This window comes from Apostichopus japonicus, chromosome 9 (assembly GCF_037975245.1).
Source record: "Apostichopus japonicus isolate 1M-3 chromosome 9, ASM3797524v1, whole genome shotgun sequence".
In the NCBI taxonomy this organism is placed as follows: domain Eukaryota; kingdom Metazoa; phylum Echinodermata; class Holothuroidea; order Aspidochirotida; family Stichopodidae; genus Apostichopus; species Apostichopus japonicus.
Window position 1 is genome coordinate 36,692,279 of NC_092569.1, and position 20,203 is coordinate 36,712,481.

General features: G+C 35.5%; 1 protein-coding gene across 8 annotated transcripts in view; it reads right to left on the reverse strand.

Moving 5' to 3' along the window:
• LOC139973069 (dystrobrevin beta-like) overlaps positions 1-20,203 on the reverse strand; it is an 85,435-nt gene that overhangs the window by 43,289 nt on the left and 21,943 nt on the right. For 4 of the 8 annotated variants that reach the window (XM_071979443.1, XM_071979439.1, XM_071979440.1 and 1 more), the window contains exon 2: positions 6,078-6,182. In XM_071979443.1, coding sequence (XP_071835544.1) covers positions 6,078-6,182 — 105 coding nt within the window. Of the gene's footprint in view, positions 1-5,620; positions 5,627-5,737; positions 5,774-5,850; positions 5,872-6,077; positions 6,183-7,383; positions 7,525-20,203 lie in introns of those variants that run through there. The other 4 variants (XM_071979442.1, XM_071979445.1, XM_071979444.1 and 1 more) reach the window with 4 other exon arrangements.

A 20,203-nucleotide genomic window follows, 5' to 3' on the forward strand; every position in this document is an offset into this window, starting at 1 on the left:
GACAGTTTCTAAATTTGTGGATTCCAATGTGAAATTTGGAATATGTTTAACTTTCCCCCTATTTCCACGATGTGTTGGATGTCTGTTGTTTATACCAAGAGTCACTAAATGTCTCCACAAAGTGTTAGAAACATGGGCTTTGGCATTCACATTTAGATTTATATGGAGTAACTGTTCCGTGGTGTAAGAGTATGTAGGTCTTGATTTGACTGAAGTAAGAGTAGGTGCTGGTGTAACATCAGGACCGGGGTTTGGATGAACGTCACCTGCCTTGAGGAGTTGGAGCTTGAAAGTCACTGTGGAGTTTGAATAAAGTGCAATATTTCTACCAAGAAATTTGTGATGATCAAGTTTACTATTGAAGTAACTAGTACCATTGGTATTCACATGTAGTAGTACATTACACTGGAAGATAGTGCAGTGTAGTAGGATGCACACAACAAAAGCCAACTTGGTGTAAGCCATTGTGTCATAGGAAGAAATCCATTGTATCATCCACTTGAGCACGTCAATAATATTGATCTTTCCTGGAAATGAGATTCACTGATGCATGGTTGAACATGGATAGTGCAGTGTAGTAGGAGGCACACAACAAAAGCCAACTTGGTGTAAGCCATTGTGTCATAGGAAGAAATCCATTGTATCATCCACTTGAGCGCGACAATAGTATTGATCTTTCCTGGAAATGAGATTCACTGATGCATGGTTGAACACTTGAACACGTCAATAATATTGATCTTTCCTGGAAATGAGATTCACTGATGCATGGTTGAACATGGTCCAAAATGTAGAGTAGAATACAAGAAGACACATATGAAGTTCCAAAAAATACAGCAAAGGTTGAAATCCAAATGTCACCAAAATTGTCCAGTAGTTGAAGGATGCTATTCTCAACCTCTCTGTGTAAATTCACAATATAACTCTCAGATGGGACATCACAAAAGTATGCTAAGAAGAGTGCTGATGTGGAGGCGACCTGCAAGGGTGCACTACCAAACTAGACTATTTAATGCTCTAATAGCATAGAATACTGTAGTTAGTGATTATCCAATGCTGTTAGCATAGAATACTGTAGTCAGTGATTATCCAATGCTCTAATAGCATAGAATACTGTAGTCAGTGATTATCCAATGCTCTAATAGCATAGAATACCATAGTTAGTGATTATCCAATGCTTTTCGCATAGAATACCTTACCTATAGTTAGTGATAATTCAATGCTCTTAGCATAGAATACCGTTGATCAGTGATTATTCAATGCTCTTAGCATGGAATACCGTAGTTAGTGGTTATTGAATGCTCTTAGCATAGAATACCGTAGTAAGTGATTATTCAATGCTCTTAGCATAGAATACTGTAGTTAGTGATTATTCAATGCTCTTAGCATAGAATACCATACAGACTACAGTAGTTAGTGATTATATCCAATGCTCTTAGCATAGAATAACATAGTTAGTGATTATTCAATGCTCTTAGCATAGAATACCATAGTTTCTTGGCACACTCTCTGGTGGCTAGCACAATGTTTAGAGAACATTAATTATTAAAGTGCTAGTAAACAAAACCTACTGCTAGCCATGAAGGCAATTGCAGTCTCATTCCCTGGCACACTCTTTGCACACTCTTTGCCGTCTAGTACTTTGTTAGAGTGCTATTAGTTAGAGAACATTAATATTAAAGTGCTATTGAACAAAACCTACTGCTAGCCATGAAGGCATTATTGCATTCTCATTCCCTGGCACACTTGATCTGTCAGTTCAAGTTAACTTCCACATCTCTGGTGGCTGACAAACTATTAAACCAACATCTTGATTCAATTTCACAAATTAACTTTACAGCTCCTCCATTATAGGTCAGGGAATTTGCAGCTATTTTACAGACAAGTTAGTTGAACATTCAGATAGAAATGAAAGTCCAAAGATCTGACAAGGGTCATCCTCAGGGGAGGTATGTCATATCAGCCATGTAAAGAACTTCCTGCTGGTAAGACAGTGCAGACTATACAGGCTCCACAGTTGATTTTAAATGTTCTAAGAGTGACTTCAAAACCCATTCAGATATCTGTATTGTAAAAGGCTTCTGATTTGTTATTAGTATTAAGGACTACAGTATGACTACTGTAGCTTGATGCTGACTTTCAATATTAACAATATAACACAGTATGTTAGTGTTGCTCATACCTTTAATATTACGTACAGGAGGTATATATGTTAGGACATGATAGACAATTAATTTCTGATTAATAAACATAAAATGGGATTTTCTATTGAAGTTCAAATACAACTTTAAGTTCAATTAACATTACCTACAGTTCTGAAGACTCAGGACTACTTATGACATTGGGTGAAGTGGTTTTAAGCAAGCATCTATGTAAGACTTCTCTCCTTGGTATTCAGAGTATGAGACAGTAGTATTCTGTAGTATAATGTAGTATGTACTGTAGTGTACAATAATATACAGTAGTATACAGTAGTATGCGGTTGTTACTGTATTATACAGTAGTATACAGCTGTATACAGTTGAATACTGTACAGTACAGTATACATACTGTACAGTAGTACACAGTACGCTGTACCTATGCTGCAGTATACAGTTGTATACTGTAGTATACAGTACTACACAGTAGTATACAGTAGTATGCTGTAGTATACAGTTGTATACTGTAGTATAGTACAGTATATACATACTGTACAGTAGTACACAGTAGTATGCTGTAGTATGCTGTAGTATACAGTTGTATACTGTAGTATATAGTATACTGTACTGCAGTATTGTACCGTATATATACAGTACTGTTATATACAGTAGTATACAGCACTATACAGTGTAACGTGGGCAATATTAAAGCACCCATCTACATTGCATACAGTGTAACATGGGCAATTTTAAAGCACCCATCTACATTGTATACTGTACAGTGTAACATGGGCACTATTTAAATACCCATATGTTATAAAAATTACTGGTTTATAGATTTACGAGTGACTGTAATAGGCTGTTGAAACGCTTAGAAATCCTAAAGGATGTCTTCTAGGTAATAATCCAATATAATCCGGGCAGTTTTCGAAAGATTTGAATCCACTACGAAAACGAAAACGCATGAGTAAACACTTTGAATGGTAGAATGAGAAGGAAGGGCATTGACCGGAAGGAACCGGTCACTGAGGGTGCACAATGTTAAAAGATTACCAGGGCATACTAGACAAGGTAGAATGAGGTGCTAATGTTGTAGGGAGACAGGTAAGCGAGGAGCAAAGTAAATACAGTGTAACGTGGGCAATTTTAAAGCACCCGTCTACATTGTATAGAGTAACATGGGCAATTTTAAAGCACCCGTCTTCACATGTATACAGTGTAACGTGGGCAATTTTAATGCACCCATCTACATTGTATACAGTGTAATAACTGAAAAATAATTTTAACTTACTTTAAAGTCTACAGAAGTGTACCTTGAAAGTTAGCAAGGCAGTAACAACTGATATGTTCTAAAGGGAATTTAAATATCCAACAGAAAATATTTAAATTATGTACTGTAAATTAGTATTAGAAGAACTGTAAAATGATAACAAGCATTCTGAGTTTCACCTTCACCCCATCTTAGTTTTCATCAACTTGTAAAATTAAACAAGCTACAGCCAAAATGATAGTTCTGCCCAGTATTGGAATGAAGCCAGTTAGATCTAACAGCAATCTGAGCACTGCATGTTTTGATAGTCCAAATACTGACTGTGCACAGCCACACATGACTAGTCAATCCTGTAGGAATCGCCGCTAAAACTTAACAACAAGCTGAAGTAATTGAATAGCAGCCAGGTAATTAAATTTACTCGCTGATAGGAACTAGTGAGAAAGCAGGATGGCAAGGGGAGGTTTATAATTGAATCTTTAAGTTAACAGCTTGTAAAACTTTAACAAAATTCCTTCTCCTACAGAAGATGGCCTGCTGCTGTGAAAAAGATAGAGTCAGTTATGAAACCAGAATGTACAGATGTGCATTCCAATATTATGAAGAACAAGATTTAATGCTTGCTAGGAATGCACACAAGGTTTGCCATATAAAATTATGCATATATGATATTAACGTAAAACAGCAAAAATGGAACAGCTAAACGATCACGCTTGCCCCAAATTATCACACACAGATAACGGATCAAAGCGTGGCATATAGAGAGACGTTAATTGCAAATTCAGTCTCAAGAAATACAAAGTTGTTGTTAATGTGCATTTAATCTGTACAGTCTGATCCAATGAATGGTCTGTGCCATTTCCTGTCTAGGCTTTTGATATCTGTGAGGCAATTTTGCTTGACTGCAGGATATTTAGAATTAAAGAATAAAATGCATCCTGATGATTAATCACAAATTAGTAAATGCTTTTAAAGCACAGAATAGTTGCCGTGGCAACACAGCAGAAGTCTTTCATATAGAATACAGTAGTCTCTGTTTTTTATTATATTTCATATATAAAGCACAGGACTGGGTGAGTTTTTTTCTTTTAATTTAATTATTTATCTATCTTTGAAAGCTATAAAAGGAACATGATTCATGCATGGCTATGTATATAAGACAAAACATCTAGAATCAATTAACACAATAAAGTACATGCCATATAGCATTGTATGCAGATAGATGTATGTACTTGTGCTACAGTACACTGCGTATGGCGATTATAGTTTATAAGCTGGTCCTGTTTTTAAACATAATGACATGGTATACATGTTTCATAAACACAATCTACAATCTGTATGCATATATTACAGTACTTACAATGCTAACAGATACAGTACAATTAATTAACCCAGTTAAGTTCTGTGTTACTAGAGAGCTCTCTAGGCTACAAAGGAATGCCTAGAGCAATTAATGCAGAGGGATTAACACAACTTCCCAGTTTGAGTCATTGTGATCATATCCATCTGGAGATAATCAAACAATAAGGTGATTATAAGATGAACTGTACAAAGGCCCAGGGTGGTGTTTGTAGCTACAAAGTCAGATTAAAGATACCTTCAGCTGTTAACTTGCATCGCTGAATCAACCTTCAACTGGTACAGCACAAATACAGGACTTCATACTCTGTATGAACGTAACAAACATACACAGGACATATGTATTGAAAGCATCTACTGTATATATGTAGACTCTACAGTACATGATGTATGACCATGGGTGGTGTTTACCTAGGCTGAGCCATGACAGTGTATAACTAACAAATGATTGATTGATTGATTGATCAATTAGAGTTAACTATTTACGTGATAATGACATTAATTGCTTGTTTTGTGATGTAGATGAGTCCTCATTTGCTAAGATTTTGCACAGATAGATAAATGCCCTGCGAATCATGTGCAAATTACCAAATGTATATGTAAATTTATGACTGAATTCAACCAGATTGTTCAATTCAATCAACTTAAAATACTCTTTTATTATCTTTTATATTTGTCACTATAATCAATTTCAGGATAAATCTGTGCAGTTTGTTTTTAAGGATAGTTTACGTCATAAGTCTCATTCCTAAATCTAACTTTTGGGTTCTTTGCATCTTAAAAATTAATTACATTTTGCAAATATTCAGTTATCAACTGTCATTTACTGGTCAGTATGAAGAGAATGAATACATACTGAGTTCAGTAACCAACTGTCATTTACTGGTCAGTATAAGGGAGACTGAATACATACTAAGTTCAGTAATCACCTGTCGTTTACTGGTCAGTATTTATAAGGAGATTGAATACATACTGAGTTCAGTTATCAACTGTCGTTTACTGGTCAGTATAAGGAGAATGAATACATACTGAGTTCAGTTATCAACTGTCGTTTACTAGACAGTATAAGGGAGAATGAATACATACTGAGTTCAGTAATCAACTGTCATTTACTGGTCAGTATATAAGGAGATTGAATACATACTGAATTCAGTAGTCAACTGTCATTTACTGGTCAGTTTAAGGAGAATGAATAAATACTGAGTTCAGTAATCAACTGTTGTTTACTGGTCAGTATAAGGGAGAATGAATACATACTGAGTTCAGTAATCAACTGTCATTTACTGGTCAGTATAAGGAGAATGAATACATACTGAGTTCAGTTATCAACTGTCGTTTACTGGACATTGCTTTATGCTGCATGGTTGATTCATCTAGGTGAGATCCACTGCCAAAACTCTCTGTTGAAGTATGATGTCCTGTAAACAAATAAACAAACACAAATGATAATTACTTCACCACTAGGGAAATCTGGTAATTAATTCCAAAATAAATATAAGATCAAAGCTTAATTAACATTCATTGAAATCATTGCTTAATTTACATGATTGGAATCATTGCTTAATTTACATGATTGGAATCCTTACTTTATTTACATGATTGGAATTATTGCTTAATTAACATGATTGTAATCATTGCTCAATTTACATGATTGGAATCATTACTTAATTAACATGATTGGAATCCTTACTTTATTTACATGATTGGAATCATTGCTTCATTTACATGATTGGAATCACTGCTTCATTTACATGATTGGAATCATTGCTTCATTTAAATGATTGGAATCCTTACTTAATTTACATGATTTGAATCATTACTTAATTTACATGATTGGAATCATTGCTTAATTTATATGATTGGAATCATTGCTCAATTTACATGATTGGAATCATTGCTTAATTTACATGATTGGAATCCTCACTTGATTTACATGATTGGAATCCTTACTTGATTTACATGATTGGAATCCTTACTTGATTTACATGATTGGAATCATTGCTTCATTTACATGATTGGAATCCTTACTTAATTTACATGATTTGAATCATTACTTAATTTACATGATTGGAATCATTGCTTAATTTATATGATTGGAATCATTGCTCAATTTACATGATTGGAATCATTGCTTAATTTACATGATTGGAATCCTTACTTAATTTACATGATTGGAATCCTTACTTCATTTACATGATTGGAATCATTACTTAATTTACATGATAAGAATCATTACTTAATTTACATGATTGGAATCATTACTTAATTTACATGATTGGAATCATTGCTTAATTTACATGATAAGAATCATTACTTAATTTACATGATAAGAATCATTACTTAATTAACATGATTGGAATCCTTACTTAATTTACATGATAAGAATCATTACTTAATTTACATGATAAGAATCATTACTTAATTAACATGATTGGAATCCTTACTTAATTTACATGATTGAAATCATTGCTTAATACATGATTGGAATCATCACTTAAATTACAAGATTTCACAGGTTGTGTATGATAAGAAAAACTTCATTCTTTTCAAATTATTTCAGAAATTTGCTAAATAAATTGCAAAATCATCTACCAATTGATGATAATATAATTGACTGACCTTTTCTTATTTAATCATGGTACATTATTGAGTGACCATAAATTTCCATTAAATACTTTCACTGAGATACATTTCCATTAAAATATTTCCACTGAGATTCCTTCCAACACAGAGCACAGTTGTACAAGTCAGTTTACTGTTAACTTAGAGCTGCCAAATGAGCGAGACTTATGTATACTGCACACTTTAGATCCCAGTAAGACACTTGGTAACCGAGTAACACAGCTGATACTTATAGATAGGTTTACAACTTATGAATTCAATCGCAGCTCATCCAGAAAGGAACTGGAAATGTAAAAGGTCACACAGCACCTCTTGAGAAGTAAATCAAGCTGGGAATATTCATTAAACTTCCATTAATTAAGCCTACACTTGAAGCATGTTGTTCTACAGGAATCCTCTAGTGATGCTGAAATGAATACCAGCGGTGGGTTCTGCTGTCAAGCTACCTGGTGTTATGATATGTTTGTGATAGAGGTCATGGTATGATAAGGCTTATTAGTGTCACCTTACTACAGAGATGAGAGCACCACATCAGATAGTTGCATATATTGCTTTATTTAATGTCTAGGGTAGTAATACTCACCAGGATACTGATTACATGTAAACTCAAAGATATTTCAGCTGTCAATATTAGTTGTATGTGAAATGACACTGGAAGACTTCTCCTCAGAACACATTACAACAGTATGTTATACTCACCAATGAGGTATCCTTACCTACAGTACATGATTATAATATATGAGTAAACTCACCATTGAGGTATCTCTTACCTACAGTACAGTACAACAAGATTAAAATTTATGAGTAAACTCACCAATGAGGTATCGCTTACCTACAGTACAACAAGATTATAATTTATGAGTAAACTCACCATTGAGTTATCGCTTACCTGCAGTACAACAAGATTATAATTTATGAGTAAACTCACCATTGAGACCTCCCTTACCTACAGTACAACATGATTATAATTTATGAGTAAACTCACCATTGAGGTATCGCTTACCTCAGTACAACAAGATTATAATTTATGAGTAAACTCACCATTGAGGTATCTCTTACCTACAGTACAAGATTATAATTTATGAGTAAACTCACCATTGAGGTATCTCTTACCTACAGTACAACAAGATTATAATTTATGAGTAACCTCACCATTGAGGTATCTTTTACCTACAGTACAACAAGATGATAATTTATGAGTAAACTCACCATTGAGGTATCTCTTACCTACAGTACAAGATTATAATTTATGAGTAAACTCACCATTGAGGTATCTCTTACCTACAACAAGATTGCAGTTTATGAGTAAACTCACCATTGAGGTATCTCTTACCTACAGTACAACAAGATTATAATTTATGAGTAAACTCACCATTGAGGTATCTCTTACCTACAACAATATTATAATTTATGAGTAAACTCACAATTGAGGTATCTCTTACCTACAGTATGTACAAGATTATAATTTATGAGTCAACTCACCATTGAGGTATCGCTTACCTTCAGTACAACAAGATTATAATTTATGAGTAAACTCACCATTGAGGTATCTCTTACCTACAGTACAACAAGATTATAATTTATGAGTAAACTCACCATTGAGGTATCTCTTACCTACAACAAGTTTATAATTTATGAGTGACCTCACCATTGAGGTATCTCTTACCTACAGTACAACAAGATTATAATTTATGAGTAAACTCACCATTGAGGTATCTCTTACCTACAACAAGATTGCAGTTTATGAGTAAACTCACCATTGAGGTATCTCTTACCAACAGTAAACTCACCATTGAAGTATCTCTTACCAACAGTAAACTCACCATAGAGGTATCTCTTACCTACAGCAAGATTATAATATATGAGCAAGAAGAACCACTGAGGTACCTCTCACTTACAACAAGATTTCAGGTTATTAGCAAGACCATAACCAGATAAAATGACCTATACAATTTTAGCAGCCTGTGTGTAGGCTTGATAGGATAGTATGTACCATATGTGTCTCTTCCTGCAAGACTTCATTATACTTGGTTGGCTTTTAGACTAAGTTTGACCAATGGATGTGTTTGATTAAATCTCAAGGATTGCACAACTGATCCAAACTGCACCAAAAATATCAAAATAATTAGTTTTAGAAATTCATACAAAATTGTGTTTTCTAATTTGATTTATTGTACTTCCTACAGAAAATGGCAACAACATTTCACACCAAAACCATAGCATACTACCGTACAGTGTATCTCTAACGAGTGGGTGGAAATGCATATGATCATACAGTATAGTGAAATATGCTGAGATACACAGACATTTAAGGGTGAACCATAGCATACTACCGTACAGTGTATCTCTAACGAGTGGGTGGGAATGCATATGATAATACAGTATAGTGAAATATGCTGAGATACACAGACATTTAAGGGTGAACCATAGCATACTACCGTACAGTGTATCTCTAACGAGTGGGTGGGAATGCATATGATAATACAGTATAGTGAAATATGCTGAGATACACAGACATTTAAGGGTGAACTTCTAGCGGCAGTGCATTGAGTGTGTGACATTTGCAACTTAGGCCTGGTAATTTAATATACTGTAAAGTGACATATGAGTAGAATGTGGTTACGTATGGTACCACAACAGTAAACAGCTTTCAATAATTACATCAAAAGCTCCTTAATTCAATCATCACTCCAACTACAGATACTACTCCAGTATAAGATAGTGCAACCAAGTGTTGATAAGATGGAAGAGAACTGTTACAAGGCAAGGCCAACAGTTCGGTGCTACTAAGAGCTTCTTCTCCTTTAATGATCTTTGATTATCTTGAGCAACACATTAGCACTGTATGACCATCCATTATCCAATGACCAGCAACATGTATTATGTCAGCAGAATGGATTCCTATTCTCCTAAAGTTGACTAAGATGAGAAGCTGTACACTCTATTAACTGGGCATAATTAAGTAGAAAATACTCTTTTGCCTGGAGTACTTGCTCCATTGACTTAGAGCATGTGTGGAGAACTTCTCATTTGAATGATGCACCTGTGCACATAGGTGTAGGAGCCCAATTTGATTTGGGGGGGGGGGGCTGAATTGACTTGCCGAAAATATAACCAAAATTGTTCGTGGCTCTGCGCGCGCTCAACATGTTAATGTGCATATCATATAGGCATGCATCGGTTATTACATTGTACGCCAATAACATACAATCATTTGCCGTGTTATTACCCTTCCATATTGGTTATAATTATTTGCGAAGACGTTACAATAATATTGACGATAATAGTATCTGTTTAACCATTGAAAAACACATTGCAATTTTTTTCTCTTTCAGTAGGTGCCCAAAAATTCTCATCATATTGCCTGAATTTTCACAACAAATTTTGGTTGGGGGGCTGCAGCCAGCCCCCCTGCCCCCTGTGCCTATGCAACAATTCTACCACTAATATCTCCACAGCATAAGTCACTCCTTAAGGTCAACCTTGGAACCTGCTACTGTCTGTAATGAGGTCTACACTGGATCCTTATCATCCTATCAATACACTGAAAAAACTTATCAATCTGTTAACGATCAATAAATTCTGGAAAAAAATATGCAGCACTTGAGGAAGTAGACTAGGTGTCAACTTTGGCATGCCATGGAGTGCAACATAAATGGAAAGAGGGAAGGCAATTTCTTCAAATGCAAATGCGAGACAACCACTCTGACTTTGGAAATAGTGGACTAAAATCTAGAATGTTCTGTTTTATTTAAGCAGCTTTAAAACTGTGAAAATAGTGACAAGGAAATTTTGTGGCAAGAAGCAGATTTAAACCAAGCTAGAGGCCTCACGATTATAAGAACTGCACTCTACCAGTCCTTAGTTGGTAGTGATTCCAGTGTACATGCATATAGCCATTACTCTTATGACTAAGTGCCAGTTACGAGCAACAGCACCTTCAATTCCATGTAAATATTATAAGCAAATGACCTCATCTCATTCCATACATTGGCATCACAAACCAATTAATTACAACTCTAAAAATTGTTAGAAACCTGATGTGCTGTATGTCATTGAGCTGTTACCCTCAGGAATAATAGCAATTAATATCAATTTATGATGTAATCTACTGTAACAGAATTCTACAACTGTCAAGCCATACATTGTCCTGTGTATTTAAGTTAAATAGCAACTGAAATGCTTCCAATTTTCCACCTCCAACGGGCAGTGAATCATGCGATGGGGTTGGGAGATGGGTATCTTTCAGTAAATGCTATTCACTCTTACAGATTGTAGCATTTTAGATTTGATATCTTTACCTCCAATAAACCATGACGGTATGAGCCACAAGAGCTGGAGATGTGTGCTTGATTTAATCCCAGAATGATGACAAATAAGACAACTGTATCTCTACAACACCTACTGTAGGTTATATTCTGTTTTGTACATGATGCAGACATTCTTTCGATTCTTCAAGTGTTGCTCTAATCAGGAAATGATGCCCAACTTAAGAACACAGTGGACAGGAGAATTAAAAGATTTCAACTAAACACTTCTGCAGCCCAAAGGATTTGTGTTGTGTTGATAATCAAGTTGAGTGCTATTGTACTATTCAAGTCCTCCTTGGGGGCTATTTGTATAGCTTCTTGTGTGTGTAATGAAAGGATGTGTGCTTTAACAGAATGATACACAGAATTAACCCACTAGTATCCTAACCATACACAAACTATACTATATACTATAGGGGTGACCAGTAAATGCACACAGCATACAAAGAACCCACTATTTTAACCATGTACACAAACTATACTATATATACTGTACTATAGGGGTGACCAGACCAGTAACTATACACAGAGTACCAAGAACCCACTATCCTTACCATACACAAACTATACTATTTACTGTACTATAGGGGTTACCAGACCAGTAAATGCACACAGCATACCAAGAACCCACTATATACCATATACACAAACTATACTATACTGTATACTGTACTTTAGGGGTGACCAGACCAGTAACTACACACAGCATACCAAGAACCGGCTATATATTAACCATACAAAAACTACTGTCCACTATGTACTGTATTTAGGGGTGACCAGACCAGTAACTACACACAGAGTACCAAGAAACCATTATTTTCTATGTCTGATTACCACAAAATATACAATATAACAATCACAAGAAAAGTACATCTCTCTCAATTAAAGCGTTATAAATGTAATTTTCATAAATGTGCAATCATTTTTATTCCCAACAACACATGATTAAAATTGAACAAACTACAACATTCCACAGCTTTTCCCTCCCTTAACATTAATTAGTGATTAAGTCAATATTCCATTGTATTTTGAAACAATTGCCAACCACAAACTCTCTTCCAATTTTGGTAATTTAACATGTAACCTGCTTTGAACCATATATGAGGATAGACAAGACAAATTTTATGATAGGGAGTAGAGAGGACGTACTGTGTGAACATAGCTTGAAAGTGTCAGCTATATAAAACAATACGTTCCAATCTTGATGTCTACAGTAGCAATACCAGACTGCAACCTAAGTTATTACATCACTGATACGTCAAGCTATATTGCCTGGAGGTTTTATCACCGAAGCAACCAACGAGACCAGCATACTAGTTTCTCCCTTTCTCAAGTTTGTACTAGGAACTCAACATATTCTATCGAATTCCTGAAATGACTTATTGATTAAGGCCAGAAATAAAAGAGTGCCTCACCATCACAAGATGTGAACCCTTACTCTTCAAGAAATAGAATTAAAAACTTTTTGCTTTAATGCTTCCCAACTCTACAGTTTTTGTTGGTAAATGGTTTAGTCGGCCTGTCCATTAATCTTGCCACATTATTCCTGAAAGAGACCCTCTCACATGAATGATGGCTCTTTACCTGATTCAGCTTCTCAATATGGCAAGCCTGAACACTCTAGACTAAAGGCAGGAGGTCTCCAAAGCAAAGAGCAAGAACTGAAGTAGTTTTCATATGTATTTCAATTACTCTAGGGAACTTGGTGAGGCCTGCTGTTGGGTTCATTCCATGAAACTAGTCCTCAATTTAACCTTAAGCAAGTGATTAATAAAACTACATTGATTCATTTCCCAGTTGCTACAAGAACAAATGAATAACTATTTGAAACACTTGGAACAAACTTAAATATTTTTAGTATATTATAGAGCAGTTTAGAACAAAACAATATCAGCCCATATCGTTCAGTATATATGTATGGTAGGCTATACCTAGTGACAGTGCATTGCTATGACAGTGTTGTATTAAGCCTATACTATGTGCTTGGAAGTAACAGAATCATACCAGCTGCCAACTCTCCACATTACAGCAATATCGTATCTCACATTTTTTTTAAAAATCTCACTTTCTCCCACTTTTATGTGCTCATCTCCCAGTATTATCTGAGATACTAAACTTGCTTTCTAATTTTTACCCGGGGTTAGGAATGTGGAGAAAATCTACTTTTTCTGGAAATAATTTGTTGGGTTCTGCAGCACTAACCTACAAGTTTACACCACAATATATTGTTCTTCTAAATGTCTGTGTTGTTAATGTTGAGTTCTGTTTAAACCCCAAATTGTCTATATGCTATGTTTGATATCTTTAACTTGTTTTAGTTGGATTTTACCCAATTCTTGTAATTGTTCCCTTACTGTATTTTCCCTATTTTGCATATATGTAAAATATAATTTTTTAGACAAATTGGCAGGTCTGCAGAATTCTTTGTTTTGTCAATCGATTTTAAGTGTATTTTAAGTGTATTTTAGTAGCTACAGTAGTAGAATGGCTGCCTTCAATCATCTAATCTGGAAATAGCAGGCATTTGAGTACTTAACACCTTCCTGTTACAAAGCTAGATTGCTATGATTAATTATATAATATGATGAGCTGCCAAGTTATATTTTAAGCTCGCAAAGCTTTAACCAAGTGCTGCTTAAAGCGATGTTCCTTCCACTTTACATATAATTCATACACATTTTCATAAAATGAGCTATGCTTTACTTATTAAACTCATTGCTAGTAGTAATTAAGGACAATTTGTCTTCAAAATTAGGGAACTCATGAAGTTACTCAGGTGTTGTAAAATGATGACACTGGTAGAGCGGATTCCTTGAAAACTATAGATCCTACTGCATTTAATAAACGATTGGAATATTATTTCTCATATCAACAGAATATCACTGGATGTGAGATGTACTTTTACAGTTTAATTTACAAAATATATCAAAGAAACAAGTAAAATATGCTGCATTAATTGTGGCATTGATACAGTACAGTAGCATTGACAATACAATTACAAAATCAAATAATAATATAATCAATAATCAAAGAAAAGAAACCTAACATAGAGTTAAATGTCTCAAGGGAACTCGAAAACATAATTGTCCTGTGTTTTAATACTATTCCTGCTACCTGCCAGCCATTAGACAGTACTAGCTCATAGTACTACTCTCAATATACCTATATGTTAAAGATCTCTGGAACAAGTTACCAGATCACATTCGAACATGCTATAAACTTTCTACTTTCAAAAGTCTATTTAAGACCCATTTTTTCACTTGTTCTTTTGTAAATTAATTTACTTTCTTTGTAAAGCGCTTTGAGCAGTAACTTTTGTTTACTGATTTGGCGCTATATAAGTCTCATTTATTATTATTATTATTATTATTATTATTATCTACATCTTACAAAGAAGGATGCTTACAATTAGCAATAAATAGTACTTGTACTGGTCAGGCCTCTAACAATTGATATTCTCTTCAGTGTTTATATGAAGAATGCCTTCCTTTGTTAAAATACAAGTAATAATTTGGCAGTAATCTTCCCATCATCAATCATGACTCTCACAGAGTATTAAAGGCTATAGGTATCTAAAGTATCTTCAGGTATCTATAGGTATCTATCGCATCATGAGTTCTATCTGTATCTATCGGCATCGCATCGTGAGTTCTGGTATATATTCAACCAGACATTCAGATTATCAGGGATCTTAAAGGAAGTTTAATCTTGAGGTAACTAGGGCATTGATGTAAATTCTTCTACTGTAGGTACAGTATATGTTAATATTCGCAATGACAGCATGTCTAGATTCATGATACTGTACATACAGGTCTGAATACACATACATATAATATTGTGATAGTTAACCACAGACTGATATATGTGGTTTCATATTCATGTTTTGTGATAGATCTACATGAATGTACAACCAATACTAGAACATTGCTGAACATGGGTGTGCAAGAAGTTTACTTGATACCATCATATGGGGGTCTACCCGATGTTCCCGGGGTTCAATGTTCCCAGGGTTCGATATTCCCCGTTTTCGTGTTATTTCAATGGCTGACGATGAATACGAGGTTCGTTGTTCCCAGGGTTCGATGTTCCCAAGGTTCGTTGTTCCCAGGGTTCGATGTTCCCTGAAATATCGATGTTCCCAGGGTTCGATGTTCCCAAGGTTCGATGTTCCCAGGGTTCTATGTTCCCAGGGTTCTATGTTCCCAGGGTTCAATGTTCCCAGGGTTCTATGTTCCCAGGGTCCAATGTTCCCAGGGTCCGATGTTCCCAGGGCTCGATATTCCCATGGTTCGATGTTCCCAGGGTCTGAGCCTGTCCCCGTGCACGGTCGGGCAGCACCAAAGCGGGACCCTCTTAATTCTCGGCCTCGTGGAACTCTGGACTCTCAGGTCAACACTTCTGTGCGGCTCTTACTGAACAACGTCCCTTCGGGTGATTTTTGAAAAAAAAGGGACATCAAACCCTGGGAACATCAAACCCTGGGAACATCGAACCCTGGGAACATCGGACCCTGGGAACATTGGACCCTGGGAACAAAGAACCTTGGGAACAATGGACCCTGGGAACATCGAACCCTGGGAACATCGAACCCTGGGAACATTGGACCCTGGGAACATCGAACCCTGGGAACATCGAACCCTGGAAACATCGAACCCTGGGGCCTGGGAACATTGGACCCTGGGAACATCGAGCCCTGGGAACATTGGACCCTGGGAACATTGACATAGCCCCCATCATATGATATATATACCGTAGACTGTATAACTGTAGAGTATGTAAATTATGGATACAGTGCAAGTGGTTTAATTGAAACCTTCATCTGATATACTGAAGGATATGTATTATGTAAATTATGAGGGTTCTGTCTCTACAGTTGTCCATTGTTTAACTGGAAACAAAAGAATCTTGGTAAAAGAATTTCTCATTTGGTGAACTCTTCAATACTAAATACACACCACAATGTACACTAAATATGTAAAAGAAACAACTGAGTTCTGCATATGATTACTACAGTAAGGTGCCCCGTCATTAAATCTTATTGACTATTATACATGGAACAAGTTACACACGTAGCTATGTTATTAACAATTCATAAAACCATTTCATCAAACATGTAACACTTTTCACTCTAAATTATCTGTCTATCTTTAGTCCTCCCAGGCCTCCCCATCTCATTCTTTCTTTCGGTCCACAAACCAAATTAACTGTCACATACCTCTCTGTGAACCTGTCTTGTTTTATTACACACTGTAAAATGTTAAAGAATTTACTTGCAGGGTATATACTGCTTCAAATTTGCACTTCAACCATAAATAATAAATGATGACATCAATGACTTTAAAATAGCATCTCTCTCTCTCTCTACATAGACTCTCTTTAATACAGTAGCTGCAATAGCTTCACTGCATACCAGGTACTATTTTACTAATAGCACTGCTCATTCCCAAACACCAAACTTTTGCAAGCTATATATAGTGAAGGCTCACATATTGATATTGGATGCTGGTCGTTACACCGACGAGCAGACAGTTAGCTTCCAACATATCAAATAATTGAACTAATGTCATCAATCATTAATAAGCACTGATTGCAATTAAACCAATTAGCTGTGGACTATTAAGTTTGATCTCAAAGATCACTTATCTGAAAGTGAAAGCTCCTTTCATTTTATTCTGACAAATAAACCATTATTCAGACACTTTCGTTACATTGTGATATTAATTTGATGACTCAGAAAGATAACATTCCACTGACCTTTTGACACATGTACAGTAACACATTCAGTTACTTTAAGTTGTACAATGTACTGTAACAGGATTTGGCAACATGGAACTACCGTACATTGTGCAAGCTCCAATATTCCAATCTGAACATTTGCCAACTGTTCTAAATCTGTTTGAAAGCATAATTAAATACCTGACATTCTAAACACAGTTTGTGGGCTGGAGGAAAATATTAACTTCTATTACAATATATTTAGTTATACATGAATCAAATTGTAATATCTTAAAAAGGAACTACCTCTAGCCATCTGGTAAGGACCTACATACTGTACATATAGTAACCAGTACATATAGTACTTACATTCACACTATTACAGTACTACTTACAGCATACACTATAACTACCTCTAGCCATCTGGTAAGGACCAGCATACTGATACTAACCTGTACATTTAGTACTTACATTCACACTATCACAGTACTACTTACTGTATGCACTATAACTACCTCAACAACCATCTGGTAAGGACCAGCATACTGATACTAACCTGTACATATAGTACTTACATTCACACTATCACAGTACTACTTACAGCATACACTTTAACTACAGTACCTCAACAACCATCTGGTAAGGACCTGCATACTGATACTAACATGTACATATAGTACTTACATTCACACTATCACAGTACTACTTACAGCATACACTTTAACTACCTCAACAACCATCTGGTAAGGACCTGCATACTGATACTAACATGTACATATAGTACTTACATTCACACTATCACAGTACTACTTACAGCATACACTTTAACTACAGTACCTCAACAACCATCTGGTAAGGACCTGCATACTGATACTAACCTGTACATATAGTACTTACATTCACACTATTACAGTACTACTTACTGTATACACTTTAACTACCTCAACAACCATCTGGTAAGGACCATCATACTGATACTAACATGTACATATAGTACTTACATTCACACTATCACAGTACTACTTACTGTATACACTACAACTACCTCAACAACCATCTGGTAAGGACCTGCATACTGATACTAACATGTACATAGTTTACATTCACACTATCACAGTACTACTTACTGTATACACTATAACTACCTCAACAACCATCTGGTAAGGACCAGCATACTGATACTAACATGTACATATAGTACTTACATTCACACTATCACAGTACTACTTACTGTATACACTATAACTACCTCAACAACCATCTGGTAAGGACCTGCATACTGATACTAACATGTACATAGTACTTACATTCACACTATCACAGTACTACTTACTGCATACACTATAACTACCTCAACAACCATCTGGTAAGGACCTGCATACTGATACTAACATGTACATATAGTACTTACATTCACACTATCACAGTACTACTTACTGTATACACTATAACTACCTCAACAACCATCTGGTAAGGACCTGCATACTGATACTAACATGTACATATAGTACTTACATTCACACTATCACAGTACTACTTACAGCATACACTTTAACTACCTCAACAACCATCTGGTAAGGACCAGCATACTGATACTAACATGTACATATAGTACTTACATTCACACTATCACAGTACTACTTACTGTATACACTATAACTACCTCAACAACCATCTGGTAAGGACCTGCATACTGATACTAACATGTACATATAGTACTTACATTCACACTATCACAGTACTACTTACAGCATACACTTTAACTACCTCAACAACCATCTGGTAAGGACCAGCATACTGATACTAACATGTACATATAGTACTTACATTCACACTATCACAGTACTACTTACAGCATACACTATAACTACCTCAACAACCATCTGGTAAGGACCAGCATACTGATACTAACATGTACATATAGTACTTACATTCACACTATCACAGTACTACTTACTGTATACACTATAACTACCTCAACAACATTCTGGTAAGGACCAGCATACTGATACTAACATGTACATATAGTACTTACATTCACACTATCACAGTACTACTTACAGCATACACTATAACTACCTCAACAACCATCTGGTAAGGACCAGCATACTGATACTAACCTGTACATATAGTACTTACATTCACACTACAGTACTACTTACTGTATACACTATAACTACCTCAACAACCATCTGGTAAGGACCTGCATACTGATACTAACCTGTACATATAGTACTTACATTCACACTACAGTACTACTTACTGTATACACTGTAACTACCTCAACAGCCATCTGGTAAGGACCAGCATACTGATACTAACCTGTACATATAGTACTTACATTCACACTACAGTACTACTTACTGTATACACTATAACTACCTCAACAACCATCTGGTAAGGACCTGCATACTGATACTAACCTGTACATATAGTACTTACATTCACACTACAGTACTACTTACTGTATACACTGTAACTACCTCAACAACCATCTGGTAAGGACCAGCATACTGATACTAACCTGTACATATAGTACTTACATTCACACTACAGTACTACTTACTGTATACACTGTAACTACCTCAACAGCCATCTGGTAAGGACCAGCATACTGATACTAACATGTACATATAGTACTTACATTCACACTATCACAGTACTACTTACTGTATACACTATATTCAATAATACAGTAATCACTCTTGAAAGATTAAATATGCCAGTAGTCTACAGCTACAATCAAGTTACGTTGATGATTCAAATTTTGAACACACCTGATCACATCAAAT